At 33.2% G+C, this 17,705-nt stretch overlaps 2 protein-coding genes, 1 long non-coding RNA gene and 1 other non-coding gene across 5 annotated transcripts; 2 read left to right on the top strand and 2 right to left on the bottom strand.

Annotated features, from left to right (window-relative positions):
• The first annotated feature begins 177 nt into the window (after window positions 1-177).
• Window positions 178-2,700, top strand: LOC114374522 (ADP-ribosylation factor-like protein 2). 2 transcript variants are annotated; one of them, XM_028332179.1, is made up of 5 exons: window positions 178-416; window positions 488-612; window positions 701-863; window positions 1,591-1,671; window positions 2,231-2,700. In XM_028332179.1, exons 1-5 carry the CDS (start codon window positions 216-218, stop codon window positions 2,366-2,368), a joined length of 708 nt encoding a protein of 235 aa, XP_028187980.1. In that variant the 5' UTR covers window positions 178-215; the 3' UTR covers window positions 2,369-2,700. The 2 variants fall into 2 exon arrangements, with proteins under 2 accessions (XP_028187980.1, XP_028187981.1); XM_028332180.1 differs by having other exon boundaries at window positions 233-416; window positions 502-612.
• A 753-nt stretch (window positions 2,701-3,453) lies between these two features.
• On the top strand, window positions 3,454-6,737 carry LOC114375689. Its single transcript, XR_003658818.1, has 3 exons — window positions 3,454-3,570; window positions 4,095-4,260; window positions 4,355-6,737. It is a non-coding gene; the product is annotated as an uncharacterized LOC114375689 (long non-coding RNA).
• Window positions 6,738-9,174: 2,437 nt separating this feature from the next.
• Window positions 9,175-9,246, bottom strand: TRNAQ-CUG. The gene has a single exon. It is a non-coding gene; the product is annotated as a tRNA-Gln (tRNA).
• Window positions 9,247-10,656: 1,410 nt separating this feature from the next.
• LOC114374572 (vacuolar sorting protein 39-like) lies at window positions 10,657-17,601 on the bottom strand. Its single transcript, XM_028332231.1, has 12 exons — window positions 17,101-17,601; window positions 16,511-16,722; window positions 16,263-16,394; window positions 15,891-16,034; window positions 15,589-15,701; window positions 14,171-14,597; window positions 13,456-13,779; window positions 12,669-12,890; window positions 12,204-12,446; window positions 11,685-12,128; window positions 11,419-11,517; window positions 10,657-11,179 (listed from the first exon to the last, which is right to left on the bottom strand). The coding sequence occupies exons 1-12, from the start codon at window positions 17,504-17,506 to the stop codon at window positions 10,976-10,978; spliced, it is 2,970 nt and encodes a 989-aa protein (XP_028188032.1). The 5' UTR covers window positions 17,507-17,601; the 3' UTR covers window positions 10,657-10,975.
• Between the last annotated feature and the right edge of the window lie 104 nt (window positions 17,602-17,705).

The raw sequence follows: 17,705 nt of genomic DNA, 5'->3' as shown, positions 1-17,705 counted from the left end.
TAAAAGTATTTTCTTTAGTTGTTGCTTATTTAAAAAAGTTTATTTAATCATCATAATTTTAAAACATATTTAAATTAAAAATACCTTTTGAAAGGAAAAAAAATCAATTTTTTGCATAAAACGATATCACTGTCACAATGAAAAAGAAAAAAGCATCCCGATTTTCTCAATGTCTATACTTTCTTTTCTTTACCCTAATGATAAAATAAAATACGATGCAAAGTGCTCACAGTAACCACTCTAACGTTGGACATATTTATCAGCGATTTATCACTGTCGAATTAAATCGAAGATTCAGAAAAAGAAAAGCATTTTACGTTCGAAGTCGAGTCGAAGAGTTTTGGGAGCCAAATGGGTCTTCTGAGCATCATAAGGAAAATCAAGCGGAAAGAGAAGGAAATGCGAATTCTAATGGTGTAAGTTTTTTCTTCAATTCCAATTTCTCTTTGATTCTCTCCATTCATAATACATTGATATCTTGAATCAGTTGTTGTTCTGCAGCGGATTGGACAATTCTGGGAAAACCACAATCGTTCTAAAGATAAACGGAGAGGACACAAGCGTCATCAGTCCCACGCTCGGCTTCAACATCAAAACCATAACTTACCAAAAGTAATTCTCACTTTTCACAACCCAATCACATAGCTTGAAACTAGTTTGCTTGTTATTTTACTTGATGGTTTCTCTTTGACATTGTTAGGTATACCCTAAATATATGGGATGTTGGGGGCCAGAAAACAATAAGATCTTACTGGAGAAACTACTTTGAGCAAACAGATGGTTTGGTTTGGGTGGTTGACAGTTCAGATCTCAGAAGGTTGGATGATTGCAAATTCGAGCTCGATAACCTTCTCAAGGAAGAGGTTAAATTTGTTCAATTCAAATGTTTATTGCTTCTTAATAAACAAGTTGTTTACAATAATGTAACCGGTTTTGATAACTAAGGGAGGGTTCGGAGTAAGTGTTTAAGAGAGTTTATGAAATAGGATATGATACGCTCTATATACAGTTTTCAGTTTATTTTAATGAGCTCTTAGAATAGCTTTTGAAAACAGCTTAGAACTTACAATTTAATGTTATTTCCTCGTCAATTATAAAGAAGCATATACATAAGTGCTTACATTGTAATCATATGCAAGCACTAAGCACTTTTTTATTTGGCAAATGCCTAATTATGTTATTTACCCAAATGCACCCTTGTATAGTCAGTCATGCTTTTGGAAGACAAACCGATTTATCACTCTCTTGTTTGATCGGCATCAGGTTCTGTTGATGCTTTGTGCTAATATTATCTAAACTTAATGCTTTGCATTGAGTAAATGGTTTGAGATTTTTGGTCTTGATCCAATGCTTTTGCCTCTTGAAAGGTTTATTTGCAGTAGTAGTAGTAGTAGTGCCAAAGCAATAGCAATGAGCACTTGCTCCATTGACACTTTGAATAAATATTTGTTGAAGTATTAAGAAAGTTAACTGTAGTTGTTGCTCGTTGTTACTGTTTTGGAATGCTTACATGGTTGTCTTTTGCTTTTTATCCATGTGGGTGTTTGTTTACAGTTGGTGTTAACAATGTTTTTATTCTTCATCTAACAGAGGCTATCCGGAGCATCTTTACTGATACTTGCAAATAAACAGGACATAAAAGGTGCCCTTACTCCTGAAGAAATAGCTAAGGTGAGCTTTATTTTATTAGTAATCATATATGAATCACTCTCCACTACAAATATCTCATTAACACTTATCATTTTTCTCTACCTTTCCTTATCACATTATATCACCTAAGACACCTACACTCCTCTCTCTTTCTCTGACTAGGTGTCAAATAGAAGAGAGGTGTCCATGAATCATTTAGTAATTTTATAGGGCACCTTGTCCTTAAACTGGATACATTTGACTTTATGTGGAAACCCTGAATACCTTCAAGAGAAGCAACCTAGCTGATTCAACAAATTCAAACTGATTTTAGGAATTCATGGTTCTGATTTACTTGAAGTGCTCAAGAAATATATATATATATATATATATATATATATATATATATATATATATATTGTACTTCTTTATTAGTAGTAGCGAAAGTTGAATTCTATTTATTTTCAGTAAACACAGTGGAGCTAAATATTGGAGAAAGAAATTTTTAAACTGTTCCAATCCCAAGAACCTGAAACCACAAGTAACTTGAGTTACACTTGTTTCTAAGTTGTTAGGTTTATAATATGCTCCAACCATGCAGGTGCTGAACTTGGAAGCCATGGATAAATCTCGGCATTGGCAGATAGTTGGCTGTAGTGCATACACTGGTGAGGGTCTGCTTGAGGGATTTGATTGGTTGGTTCAGGACATAGCCTCTAGAATCTACATGCTTGACTGATGCTTGTTTGTGCCATCTTCCATGAAATGTGTCCCAACTTACAAGAGAATTCTCAAACCCAGTATGCTGCCTTTGGAAGACATTATGGATTCACTGCCTCACTGATATGTTCAAGGTGTTTTTTCTTCTTTTTTTTTTCTTTTTGGTGGGTGGGGTGATGGGGGTGCATGTAAAATTGATATTGGATTTTGAAGCGGCAAGATATTGGATTACTTGCGAGTTACTTACCTATCAATTATATATGAGAATTGGGAAGACTTGATTATGAACACTTGGAGGAATATGACTGTGTGAAGTACGTATTTTTAATCAAATTAAGTTCATGAACAGAAGCACATGTGCATAAGGAACACCTGTGGACATTTTAAGCACGTAGACAGCGGACTGTTAGTTCTAAGCTTTTTTTTCTTTGTGAAAATAAATGAAGTTGAGGAATTAATTTTTTTTTAAAAAATGTTTTAACTTTTAATGTTACACCTGCTTAATTTGCTGAAGAGTTCCACGTCTCAACCTCAAGGGGTACTAGGTTTTTCTGGTATTATTCAAGGATGAGCCAGTATATTTTTATGGGGTCAAATATATTTCTTAAAAAATAAAATAAAAATTATGTTAAACTTAAGGTTATATTACTTTTTAAGTCATTTCTTTATTTAATTTATTGAATTTGGTCTTTCTTCTTTATTTTTGATGCATAAGAATCAAACTTAATTAGAATTTATAATAATTCACGCACTGTTACACTTTATCTATTGAGTTAAATTTTCTTAATTTTTTTTTTTGTCTCCTTTTAAATGTTCAATTTAGTTCTTCAATATTTTTTAACATATTCAACATTGCTCTTTTGTCTGTTTTTAAAGAAATGTCGTTTGTATAGTTGCATGCTAAAGTGCATTTTCACACGAATTACCGCCACGAATTATTTAAAATGGTTGATTTTAACTTTAACTTTAACTGTTATTGTAATAATCTTATTTTATTAACATTTAAAAAATAAATTTATTGTCAAAAAGTTATTATAAAAAATTAAAAATTGGGCCTTGGGCTGTTGTAAATTAAGAAGGGCACGTCCTAAAGTTGAATGTTGTATGCGGAAATCTGGTATACGACGCCGTTGGTGTCTTGTCTCGCCCGAAACGATTTCTATTGTTGCAGCCAAGTGGTCGCTCATTGCTTTTCCCTTTCCTCAAATTTGTTCGCCCAAAGTTAAGTTGTCACTGTTTTTTCCTTAAGATTCTTTTATACAGATACTACTACTGTATAGGCTTAGGCGCTTGACGTAGTCGTTAATAATTACAATGATTTTTTATTGCATGGGAAGAATTCGTTTATTTATTTATCCTCGTCCACTTATATTTTTTCGGGTACTCATAAAAACAGTAATGTTAACAATTATCTAAGTGTTTTTTTTTTTTTTTTGTGAATTGTAATAAAAAGAATATCTATCAATTTAGTTCCCAACTTTAAAAATCAATATATAAACAAATTTAGTTCCCAACTTTAACAACTACTATCAATCAATTCAGTTCATTATAATGAATGAACTTTGCCTCTTTTAATCAATTTTTGTTATAATTGGCCCATATTGGTCAAGCTATAGTTAATCTTCAGTGAAAGCATGTGTTAGCTGTTGAGTTATATAAAATTACCCAAAAATGAAATATATAGTGAGTTACATTCAAGATCAGTTTTAAACAAAATACATTATTTGTGCTCGGTGCTGGCTTAGAATGGATTCCAACAATGAGAAACGACCAGCATCAAGAGTCTCATTCTGCCAAAGAAAGAAGTCTGGGAACGGGAGCTTTGTGTCTAATTTAAGAAATCACTTTCATGAATTTATACACGCTTCTTCGGATGAACACAAGAGATGCTTGAGAAACACAATTCAAAAGGTAAATTTCTGCTGTGGATATATGCATCAAATGAGGTTTCTGTTTATGATGTTCACACTGTTGTGGGTGATAAATTATATCTTGATTGAAACAGATATTAGATGCATCAAAGATTTTTGGGAAAAATGGTGACAGCACAAATGAAGGTGAGTATGTACCCCTTCAGTCATCTACAAAGAACTAAAAAAGGCTTTCTCGATTCCATCATCATCAGTAGAGTGTTAGAAGAGTTTATAAGATATGTTACGGCCTTAGAACGCTTGATTTTTCTTTACTACAGCATAATAGATTTGCAATGCATTCGTTTTGTCATTTGATTGAATTTTTCTTTCATAATGTATGGATTGCCTGCAATTGTTTACGACTTAAACATACTTAACAATGTGTTAGGTATAGAAGAAACATATTTCACTTTTTCTGATTTTCTTCTCCTGCAAGTACTTGTGGAGAGGCTTATCCAACTATCATTGAAGTCAAGTAGGACTTTGCTTTATGGTTGCATGTGATTGTAGAATTTGAATTTGTAGCTCCGTAGTTAGCATGCTAAACTGAAGTCAACATTAATTTCTCTGTTATTTACTTGATATTTCGATCCTGTTTCAGTCCTCATACAAGTAGTTTGTGGTTAATGCTCAATTTGCCAAAATAAGAATTTGCAGGCTTGCAGCAAAGCTTATATAGTTTAAGCCTTTTATCTATCCTTATATATAAAAAAAAGAGATGTCATTATGAATGGTAAGCATCAAAGAAATTTATTACAGAGAATTCTGAGGAAAAACAAAAGTTACTGATGGTCGATGCTAAAATGAGTTCTCGAAAAATGGTGTTCTTCTTCACTTTGAAAGTCATTCTTCCTCCAGAGTTTTAAATCCCTCAGCCTGTACATAATTTGTAACCCAAAAAAATTACAGTTAGTGAACACAGCCTCCCTCTTCCGTTTAGGTATGCATTAAACATCATCATGAAGTATATTGGTCTTAAATCTAGTCAATAAGATATTCATTAGAATTACACTAAGTGTAAATAGTTTCCGGTTGTGGTTTTGTTTGTACACTATACATGTTAGTAAACATGGTTGAGTCCAAAAGAGAAGAGAGAAAATCAGTGAATTTGAATCGATTGAAATGAGAAAGATAATTACATCAAAATACCTACTTGGCTTATATACAACGTGAAAATTAACAAACTAGTTTATAAAATAATAAGGTAAAATGAATTAAGTTTCTTCCATTAAGTTAAAATTAATTTATACATAACTAATTTATAAAACTTTCCGATTTAGTTTCTTCAAAAGTTAATTTTACCTTGTGGGAAAACTTAATTTACTTTATCTTCTTATTTCTTCTCCTATTTACTAATAAATTTATCAAAACATCACCTATATTTCTAACAATATGCACTAGTCAGAGTGAAGTAACCGGTGCTATTTGCTTTCAAACTATATGCACATGGCTTCAGTTTTTGATGTAGTTTAAGAGGTTGGGTAGACAGCCAACTTGTACTAACTGTCCTAGACTTTCTTGTTATAATTCTCGTAAAATATTATTCTCTTTGGAGATGAGTATCACCACCAGGCCCTACTAGGCAGCTAGAGGATTAATAGCCATTGATCACTTTTAGGAAGTAACATAAATCAGCATCAGCGAGGGCATCATATTGTGGTATTGATCAGTTTTTAGCTAGAGGATAAACCGTGATTTGAAAAATGGGGCATAACATGAATCAGTGAAGTCATACATATTGGAAATAGTATCATTGAGAGAAGAACAATTCTACTTATGGGAGAATAAAAGAATTGTTTCCATAATAATGCTAAAGGGGGAATCATATATGTTACCTTTGTTCTGCACTGCTAATGTTTAGTTTGCTACATCCAGCATTTCTAGTGTAAGCAGGTAGGGGAACCTTGCCTGACTCAATGTTTTTGATGTCCTCTAGGAGTATCTCATATTGTCTCTTGACTTGAACTTCAGTTGTGCCTCCAACAAACATGGCTATGTTGTTCCAACGCTCAGGGGTATCCTTGTCATATATAGCCAAGGCATTCTCAAACAGTTTGTTCTTCTCACTTGTCCATCTAAGACTGGTGTCAGGAGAAGAAAGTGTGCTGGTTGTCATTGCTACAAAAATGATTTCAGATTGGAACAAAGGGAAAATCCTGTGGACATATAGTCACTAAATTAGGAAGAATCTTTGACTGCAAAAAGGGGAAGTTAAATGAGTGAGAAAGCAATGGGTTAGAACTGTAGAAGACTGGTGTGAAACACAAGGGAGTAGGAAGTTGCTGATGAATATTATAAGGAACACTAGATTCAAGAAATGACACTGCGAAACTAGTAATTGGTGCTCCATTTAAACTATATATGGAAAGTTTGCAAGTTGTCAAACAAAAGTACAAGTTATTAATACTGTTGTTATATAATATGATGATTGTGCAGCAGGGAGATTAATGAAAGGATTCAAGTTCTGAAGATTAATCAGTTGCTTCATTTTCAAGTATTCTTCCGCTTTCTTTCCTGAAGGCTTAATGTTAGATAAGGATTACGGTCACTATGTCCAATGTTTGTTCCTGTGGTTAGTGGCATGTGATATTTCGCACACCAAAAAGACGAATCTAGTGAACTGAAATGAACTAGAGAACTAGAAGTATCGATGTTTGCTAATAAATGTCCAGCGGGCAAGAAAATGAAAATAGAACATTTATTATATTATAATAAAATATTTTATACACGTTTTTAATAAAAATATTTAATATAAAAGTTAAATAAATATTTCTTTATTAAGACTTTTATGCAAAAGCTATTAAGAACATCTGCCTTAGTGCAACTCATTGGAGTTAAATAAATTTATTATTTATTATTTTTATATAGATCTCTTTATGCCAATATTATATGTCAATACAAGTAAAATTAGTTTTGGATTTGCTAAGTAAAATCTCAAGTTTAAACTCTTTATATGATAATAAAAACATAGTTTGAAAAGATAAATCCTACTAAAATTTCAGTGAAAAAGATTAATCATATTTTGACAAAACTGATAAATATCTTTACCTAATAAATGATTGAAAAAATGTAAAGATCTCATTATAGTTTTTTTTTTTAAAAAAAAAACTTTATATAACTAAGTAACTTTTTTCTCCAATGATACAAGTCATCAAGTGAGTTTCATTGTTTATTTTGTCTTATCAAATGAGATTAGACCCACAAATTACTCACATTTTGGTTAAGTAAGGGTAGATTATATAAGCTATTGAAATCTTATACAAATCTTATGATAGTGTCTTCAATCCGGAAACAGGCACTTCATCTGACTCTACAACTAGTGCAATTCAGAATGTGCCGTTTAGGCGTTTAGCTTATGCAGACTATTCTTTTATTTTAATTCTCTTCTCATACATAGGTACAATTTTCTGATTTTCCTCTCTCTCGCTCTTTATGGAAATTGCGTTGCCGTGATATGACCGAAAAAGAAGGACGTGAGATGTTGAAGCCGTAGATGCTAGATACTAGCCTTTAGCTTTTCCAGCAATTTCGTTCTCGATTGAAGAGAAACATAGGATGCGATAGATAACACGTGGATTAAAGTACTCAACAACGTGCAGACACGTGTATGCACCAGTATTAATATTAATATTAATATAAATAAACAGCCACCTTTATCCGTGCATATTGTAATTTAGTAATAAATGTAACATAAAAATATATAATTTAATTCCTGCAATATAAAAATTATAATAAATATATTCCATCATTAAATTTTATATCATGATATACGTGACATAGGAATGAATATGTTAGTCAATGTTAATAAAATTGATGAAGTTGAATATATGAGATATATTTATTTTTTTATTTATAGTAGATTATGAATAATTATTATAATTTGAAAAAAAATTATAATGATTAATACAAGTTACAATATTTATTTTGATAAATTAATACAATATTTATTTTAAATAATTTATATTATGACACATAAATTATGATTGATTATTAATATTATCGTTATTATTATGTTTGTTTTAAATTACATTTGTCAATATATTTAGGTCCAATAAAAAATTACTAATATTTTTGTCTAATAATAATAACTTATTGATATTTTGATCCAATGAAATATATTGATAATTAAGTCCAAAATAAATTACTGATCATTTTTCTCTAATAAAAAACATTAATATTTTTTGTCCAACAATAAAAAAGATATTTTACTGACATTTTGATCTAATCTAATCAGTACGGTCACATTGATAAATCATTTCGATGATAAATTTATTCTCATGCGTCATGTACCTTATTTTATTAAGTGATGGACAGAATTTAATAACCCAATATATTTGCTCCACTTTTTACAATTTCAAAAATTAAACTTTATATTTTCATCTTTCAAAAATACATTTATTAATAAATTAACCTTCAAACAAATAAAACTGACTATCCTATTAATATTCTTAATAAGTGTATTAGGTACCAGAACGTTCCTTCAACAAAATTTAATTAAATCTCGATTGATTCTCGCTGTCTGAACTGCGTCCGCATCAATCCAAATCAACGAATTATGCAGTGACATTCCAACTACAAGTATAACACTAACAAAGTCGCAAAATGAGGTTACTGAAATTTCTTCACCCCACGTTTCATGATCAGAGACACCAACGACCAATTTGTTCAATGGATTTTACATATGCGCTCTTTTGACAAGATTATACAAGTATCTGTTTTTTATATGGTGTAAGTAATACTTTTTTTAATTAATAAAAAGTAATGTTTTTAATAATATATATATATATATATTCTGAAATGAATAAAATTTTGTCCATTAATTATATAAGAGCTTTGTTAAAGTAGAATCGAAAATGATAGTTTACAAACCTTGTGCGATTTAGAATGAAAATGAGAAAATAAAAGAAAAACTAGGTCCCACCGAGATTTGAACTCGGGTTACTGGATTCAGAGTCCAATGTCCTAACCACTAGACCATGGGACCTTTGGACATTAAGAAAATGCTAACATTTAATTCAATTAAATGTTTTTCTTTTTTAAAAAAAAATTGATTTCCTATTTTATTCATTATTTTTCTAGAATAACATTATATTTGATTAACCTTAAATATGAAAAAGAGATATGCAAAAATAAGATTCTAAATATATATATTTTTTACTTTTACTTGTATCTTTTTTTTTCTTTCCTCTCTTTTTCATTTATAATTCAAACAAAATATTAAAGAGAGTAACAATATTATGAATCTCACATTGAATGAAAATAAGAAGTTCAATGTGATACTTGAGTCATGAAAATGTACCACCTAAAAAATAATTTTGAGTTAAACTCTCTAAATATGATAAAGTCATAATATTACTTTAAGATTTTTTTAATTAGTAAGAGTAAAAAAAAAGTATAAAAAATTGACAATATTCACACACCCTATTCAACAGACTCAGCTAGACCTCCTTAGTTACTACTACCTATATTTTAATCTCAAATAAAAGGTTAAGATTTAGAAAAAAATTAACCAAAATAAAGTACATTCAAATTTTGGTTTTAGAGGTGAGATAACTCGATTGGAATTTAAAAGTGGCCAACTTTGAGTGTTAAAATTGCTAAATCAAGATATTACTGTTTGAACTTTTCATTGAATTATAATCTGACCTAAAACAAAATGTATACATGTTTGCAAAAAGAACAAAAAACGTATTAGTAAATTGGCAAAATTACATTTTTGGTCCTCCATTTTATCTCTAATTTCAAATTTTGTCCTCCGGTAAAATAATTCATGAATTTTGTTCTCGTATTTAATCAAATCACGCAATGTTGGTCCTCCAACCCACAATTAGACGTTGATTGTTGCAAACGAATGTTGACTGTCACATGTCACGTTCTTATTGAATGATTATTGTCACGTACCATGTTATGATTGGATATCAACTCCATGAAAGATGAAATGCATTATTATTTTCACTAACCAATCATAACATAACACGTGATCGTCATCATCCAATAAGAACGTGACACATGACAATCAACATTCCTTTGTAACAGTCAACATTCAATTATGGGTTGAGAGACCAACATTGCATGATTTGATTAAATACAAGGATAAAATTCGTGAATAATTTTATCAGAAGACAATCCGAAATTGGAGATAAAATATAAGACAAAATTTGTAATTTTGCCTAGTAAATTAAACATCATGATTTACCAACATATTTAAACATATTAATTTAAAGAATTCCAGCCAATCCTTAGTGGATTATCTACAAGTTTTGTTGATTGATCCTTGTTCATGGGTTTTGGTATAGTCCTCCCATGTCTTTTGTTTCCTTCTTTTTAACCAATATGTTTATGGCTTGCTGAGAGTGGTTTAGAAATGAGTGGCAACATAGTGGGATGCACTCTCTTCTCCATGACTATAGCTTGCCATTTTCTATAAAAAAAAAAAAATGTAAATTTCGTGTAGTCTTATTTTACTTGTGGCAAGTTTTGCCAATATTTACATCACAAAAAAGAAAAAGATAGACACATCACGCTCTTCACATATCAAATCTCACTTTTCACACGAATTGACTGGGCAAAAAAGCAAAAAAAGAAAAAGAGAGACCTCTGAAGATAAATTACGGTGCCACTTTCATCATAATCCACACCTACCAACAGGTACCGTGGGTAAAAGCACGCTAAAACAAGACAACTGGACCACCAATTGGTATGGCATTTCAGCTTCATAATCGCTTCCTCAATTGAGACCCTTTGCCCACTGCTTTCATATTTTGAGAATCTCTGAAACAGACAAAGTGCACGAGAGTGCTACCATTTGGGTAGACAGCAAAAACACTTGTCCCTATTTTCTTATGGCACAGAGAACACATGCTATCACCGGTTATCTTCACAACTTCTTTCCTCTGACTATAGAGTTCATCTTTCACCTGTGCAAAACAAATCGAATCATGCTACTATAGCTAGATTCTAACAAAACAAAAGTATCTGAATATGCAAAAGTGAGGCTCATTGGCTGTGCCATGTTGCATCCTACAGTACAAGTACTAGATGGTACGAAGTTGTGATGATGTACAATAAATCCATTCAGAAACAAGAGATTATTAAGTCTCCACACCAGCCTCAATTCTACAAATCCCCCCTAAAATATTAGCAGATATGTGCTTACCTGAAGGTTCTCACTTTGTCTCAAGCTCTTTATCACCGAACAATTTCGGTACATTTCACTAGATTTTCTCAGAAGGGGTCCAAGAAATGAAAGTAGGTCCTGCAGATTATAGACACATTTCTTACCAAATTGAAGAAACTAAAAAAATGTTATTTGACAAAATATAACTTTCTCCTAACAGAACAAAACTCCTATGAGCAAAAGTTAGACCAGTAAAAACAGTTGGTGTATTTTTTAGCTATGGTGCCCCAACAAGTAGTGGATACCTGTAATTTTGTCTCTTTTGGTAAAAGTTTAAGGGCCTGAGCTCCATTTATTCTATCCCACCTGCGGCTCAACAAATCAAGGATCTCATCAAGCATGATAGTAGGACTACCATCATTATATTCATCTGCATCACCATCACTCCTGCCACTGTCAGTGCTGCTTAAACTAACTTTTGTGTCCTCTGCACCCTCTATTGCAGCAATTTTCTTTGACCCTCGGCCTCTGCTTTTTATGGATGGTGTAGGAGTGAGTTTTGGAATAGTCTTATTCTGTGGGGATAATAGATTTGTAATTCTATTTTCGAAACCTGCTGTGGTCCTTCGAGGATTCAAATAAATTTGCAAAAGCACAAGGTATATGTTGCTGGAATTTTTTGCAGATGGCTGATGCATAGACTCATAGACCCGATCACAATAAGACAATGCCAATTCTGGAGCATTAAGCTACAAATGAATAGTAACACTTGTTTATTTCTGTAATATTCAATAGTTTAAAACAATGATTTATATTTGATATACCTTAAGAACATACAAAGATAATGCCAGTTCATGTCGGTTCATTTTCCCCAACAATATAGCATGCTCTTCATACAAAGCATCTGGTGGAAGACGTTTTAGCAAAGCCTCTGGATTGTATCCTGCTATACTCTCTAAGGCAGTCAATAATTTTTTCCTTGTTGGGGAATGATCTTTCTCATCCCATTTTTGTTGAGCACTTAAATCAGCATGCCAATCGAGTACTTCAGAAAGATAGATGTGCACCTACATTGCAAAATACTGTAAATAAATACAGAATTTTCTCATATTATTAATTATATATAAAACATGCTGACAATTAAACAGCATCAGAATAATGCTTTACCAATTTTTTTAAGAGCTATTTTCAAGAAATCACTCGACCAAGCCCCCTCCCCGGCCAAAAGAAAAGGTAGTAGGATAGGTTAATTCCTTAATGCCTAGGAATAAAATGCAAGAAGTCCTCACCATTTCATTCTGCAAATTGCCAGATACTGCATTCTCATTCATTGCAAGCATGAGCTCCAAGTACCTAGCTTGCATGTTTGGAGAATGCTTCTTCAAATATGAGCTCACCATATCTGCTGGAATATTTCCGGACAGAAAGAGGTCTATAGTTTGAGATGGACAGCTTTCAAGAACAAGCATTGAGAACTCTAGAACAAGTATGGGGTCTGTCCCACATAGTGGCTGCATTAGAAATCCACCAAATTAAAAATTAAGAATCAGAAACAAAATTTTCAATTTGGAAGCATACTTAAAATCCACATGTAATGAAGATATTAATTTTCCAAATAATTTGTGACTACACACAGACAACATTTTCCAGTATAGCTACATGCAGAAGAAAAGAACAGAATTAAGTCAATAAACCAATAAAGGAAAAACCTCAAACATTTTCTGTTGGCATATCAGTGCCACAGAACCAAAAAGTTCATTTGTTTAATGACGAAGTGTCAACTGATATTAGACTATCAAATAATGCAAAACAATAGTACCTTCATATAATCTCCAGTAATGCTAGAACCTAATGTTAATAATACCCCCAATAAATACATCAACAACTTCTGTGGAGTGAGGACTTAGTGTCTCATAGAATCTCGTATTTCAGACACTACTGCTTTCTAAATCCTAAGCACCATCTGTATCAGTTAGTTTTTGAGGCAGTAAAAAATTTAAACATCATAAATTCACAAACTTTTGAAAATTTGAAGGAAAAAATGAGTGGTTAATTTTTAACCAAACAGAAAATTACCTTGAGGTACTCCACAATATCCTCAGGTTTGAATCTTTGTGTAATTTCAGACTGGCTAGATTTCAACTCATCCACCAATTTGTGAAGAAGTTCAAGAGCCTCCCGGTGCAATGAGTTGTGCTTGTAAAGTTCTAATAAAGCAACATGATGGTTGCCTTTTCGAAGTATTTCCTCACATATTTTCAAATCACAGTAGTTAACTCCTCTCAGTAATTCTAAAGCCACTGAAGACTGTCCAGTTAGAAGCAAAGCTTCGAGTAGAGCAGTATCCAACATTGAAGCCATCTCCCGAGCTCCTGAACTAACAGGTACATTACCACGCCCCTGACAGCAAACAATAGATTTCAAAATGATAACCTCAGTAACAACAGAGATAAATTATTATTACCTGTTCTGATATTTCAAAACAAATTAAGGACATCAATATTCCCACAGCTACACCATCAATCCTGAATGTGTGTTGTTGGGAAGGGGGGCCATATCAAATAAGAGCATACAAAGAGCTAATCTTTTTATGCTCTCACACTTGATAGTATCATCCATGCACCCCCACAAAATAAACCTTCATATAGACATGGCATAACACTCACCTAGTTGACTTACCATTGAAAGGCGTTAGTTGTAAATTTTACCCCCCAAAATCATTGTTATCACACATTGCAGATATATTCAATGTGCTGAAAACAAAAAATAAAACAAAACTAGTTTATTTTACCTTGTTTGTTTTCTTAAGCCTATTGTAAGATGCAAAGTTATCCCCGACTGCATCAAAAACGACTTCTTCAGTTCCTTCTGCAGTGGCCTTCTCAATAAAACTAAATCTCTTCTTCTGTAAATATTTTATGAGAGCCATAAGCATATTATGGTTCATTTTTTTGGATTCAAGTGCTGCATTCTCATCAGATTCTGGCATATGAGATGTTGATGAGGGTTCCATATCATCTGACACGCCTGAAGAAGCTCTGGAGAGATATGAAGCGTCCCCATAAATGTCCAACTTCTCCGGATCATAAACAATAGTTGTCTTTGGAAGGATAATGGATGGATACAGGGAAAGCACATAGGTTATTTCTATTTGAGATGCCAGAAAATGTTCCATAGCCTCTTCATAGCTCCCATTGTCAAAAAGATAGTGAGCATATCTGTAACAACATGATACAATCACATTTAAAAGCATTTCTGGAAAAATATAAAGTAATGATTAATATGTTGAGCTGATGTAATTTAGAAACACTACTGATTACTAAATATAAATGCATGAAAGGCAAAATCTTCCACCCAAAATAGTTAACCTTATCATTAATGTAGGCATCATTATCCAACTCATAGGAACCCAGTAGCAACATCAATATCTATACTGATATTCTGGGGACAGAACTTGTCACTGAAATGAGTTTTACACACCTAGTCTTGTATCTTAATTATCAGTGCAAAGATTTTGATTATAACTACTTAATGACACAAATATTGTTATGAACATAATAGGACAATTATGTGCAATGATCAAAATGGTTATGAATAACATATAGTTTGGGATATAAATTCTAAAATATAGGAATCCCCATTCCCCAGTACATTGTACAGACCACAGTACAATTGTATGATACATAATCCAAGACTTTTTGTTATCATTTTATGTCCTTTAATCATCAATGAAAAGAAGATAACATATTGCTAGTATATTGGGTAAAACAAATTAGCCACGGTTTAATAAGTTTATAAACATGATAACAAGGATCACTCAGTAAAACTTCTATTAGCCACAGCTACAAAGTTTAATAAGCTCTTATACAAGGAACACTTAGTAACAAATATAACAAGCATTAGACATTTTCTATTTTTGGTTACATTTGCTATCATGATCATATTGATAAAATTCCAGGTCAACAGTTAGTCCAGACCTCCACTGTGAGTGCTGATTTATTTCAATCATAACTATTGAATCCTACAAGTTTCAAGACATTCAGCAATTAATATGTAAGAGTTTGGAATCAATACAAACTTAAACCACCAGCTAATCAGTGCTCACGGCTCAGAATTAAGATGAACTTAAGATCAAATGTGTTCAACTTAATAGGGGTAATATGTCTACTTTGTTTTTTAAAAAGGAAGAATCTCATAATGACATATAACCTTATATGAATTGAACCCTCCTTTGCAGCACGGAGACTTGAATCTTCAGGTGGAAGAAGCTTGCACAATGACAAGGCCTCCTCAAAGTTGCCAGAAGCTGTTAACTGGACTATCTGTAATGTAAATATCAAAATCCTTAACTTCTGATTTAAGTTTAGCAACACGACACAAAATCAAATGCAGAATTTGATGATGTAATGCAAAAAGAAGCGATGTGATTCACTGCTATGCCATTTTCATTAGAATCCAGAAACAGGTGCCACATCAAAAAGACATCAATCATTCAACAATATTAGCAATACCTGGGCTCCAAGGGGAACAGGGTAGAGCCCATGAATAGAATTATCCAAAGCAAGTATCACGGAATCATTGCTCTGGCAAAGGTGGCGAACATTTCGAAGAACAACTGTCTGTATCAGAGGATAAGGAGCTCGGAGGGACCGAATCTGCAAAATGCAACCAAAACAAAGTGCATCAATCAATCCACAACCTCTTGACTATTGGAAAAGACCCAAGTCTCGCATTGGCCAGAGATAGTGCCAAGATAAAGTATATAAGTGGAGGGCAGCCCTCACCCTATGAGCTAGCTTTTGGGGTTAAGTTAAGTCCAAAATCATGTTCTAAGATTGACAACAACAAAAAAAAACAGGAAATTATTTCAAACAGTCAGTTACCTCCACAAATCTGGGCAACAAAGCTATAGCATACGGCTTCTGAATTACAACTTCCAAAGGAGCTTCTGACCAACAAATCCTACCTTCAGGAAGAAGCTTCCCATTTTGGTCCACAAAAACCCCAATATTCTCCTGAAAAAAAATGCACCAACAAAACAAATTACCTCATCTAACTGAAGAATTGACTCGAACATTAAGATAACGCACAATGTATCATATCAACAGACATTCATAGAAAAGAAAAATACCTTTCCAAGAAGAAGCTCTCCGGAGGGAAGAGAAACAACCAGAGGAGGCGCTAGTCTTCCAGAAGTAAAAACCTCAGACAAAGCTCCATTTGTAGCATTCAGAATCACATATTCTCTTCTAATCCCCAAACATATATTCTCACCGCACCAACACATGGACTTCACCGTATCCGCCACACCAAAATCTTTCACCTCCACAAATCCCCTGCCACCTGCACCTCACGTGTGTTTGTGTGAGCATTTGCAAGGTTGATTTTACAAAATTAATTTTGGTTTAAATTGATTGTGAAGCAAAGTGATTTATGCTTAAATATCTTATTCCAAAAGCAAGTTGGTTAGTAGTATAATTCATTATAAAATAACACACAAGTCACTTTAAGTTACTTCAGCTCAAAATTGATTTTCAATTCAGAATCAATTTCTTAACGTGAAACTAATCACCTGAACATTAACCTAAAAAATGAACTGGTATTTCAACATGATTTTGGATAATTTAACCGGAATACGAACACGCACTCAATTTCAATTAGAATTGATCGCAACAACAACAATGGAGAAACGCCACGGAAGAAGGAACGAATCAGCGTTACCGTCGTGTCGGAAGATGCAAACGCGCTTCTGCCTGGCGAAGCAGAGGAATCCACGGCGGTGGTCCCAGCAGAAGACGTTGGCGCCCTTGGCCTTGGTGATGACCGCGATGGTCTCGAAGGAAGGGAGTCTGTGGAAGGCGATGGATTCGGAGAGCGAGATGAGGAACTCTCGTGACTCCACCACCGCCATTGAGAGCACGGACTTCTTCGCGAACCCGGCGAGGTTCTTCTCCAACGCGTAGGACTTGGACCCGTTGGAGGAGGAAGATTCCGTTTCCGGGGCGAATATTCGGAGCGATCCATCGGAGCAGCCCACGAGAAGCTTCGAATCGTAGGATTCGATGGATTCGATCTTGGCTGGGCACTCGCGCACCAGTTCCAGACAATCGTACGCGCTGTGCACCATTTCCTCACTCCCTCAACCACACCTTTCTTTTCTTCTTTTTTTACATAACGTTCAGGCTTCTTCAACTTGCCTTTTGCAAAGGAAGACATGATGTTTACATAACATTTTTGCTTATGTTTACACGTTTACCCATTCAATTTTAGTGGTATAATAGTAAATTAAATAATCCTAGTGTTGTTCAGATATTTTATGATTGTTA

The sequence above is a fragment of the Glycine soja genome, chromosome 11 (assembly GCF_004193775.1).
Source record: "Glycine soja cultivar W05 chromosome 11, ASM419377v2, whole genome shotgun sequence".
Taxonomy (NCBI): domain Eukaryota; kingdom Viridiplantae; phylum Streptophyta; class Magnoliopsida; order Fabales; family Fabaceae; genus Glycine; species Glycine soja.
This window is presented reverse-complemented; position numbering and strand designations above follow the sequence as displayed.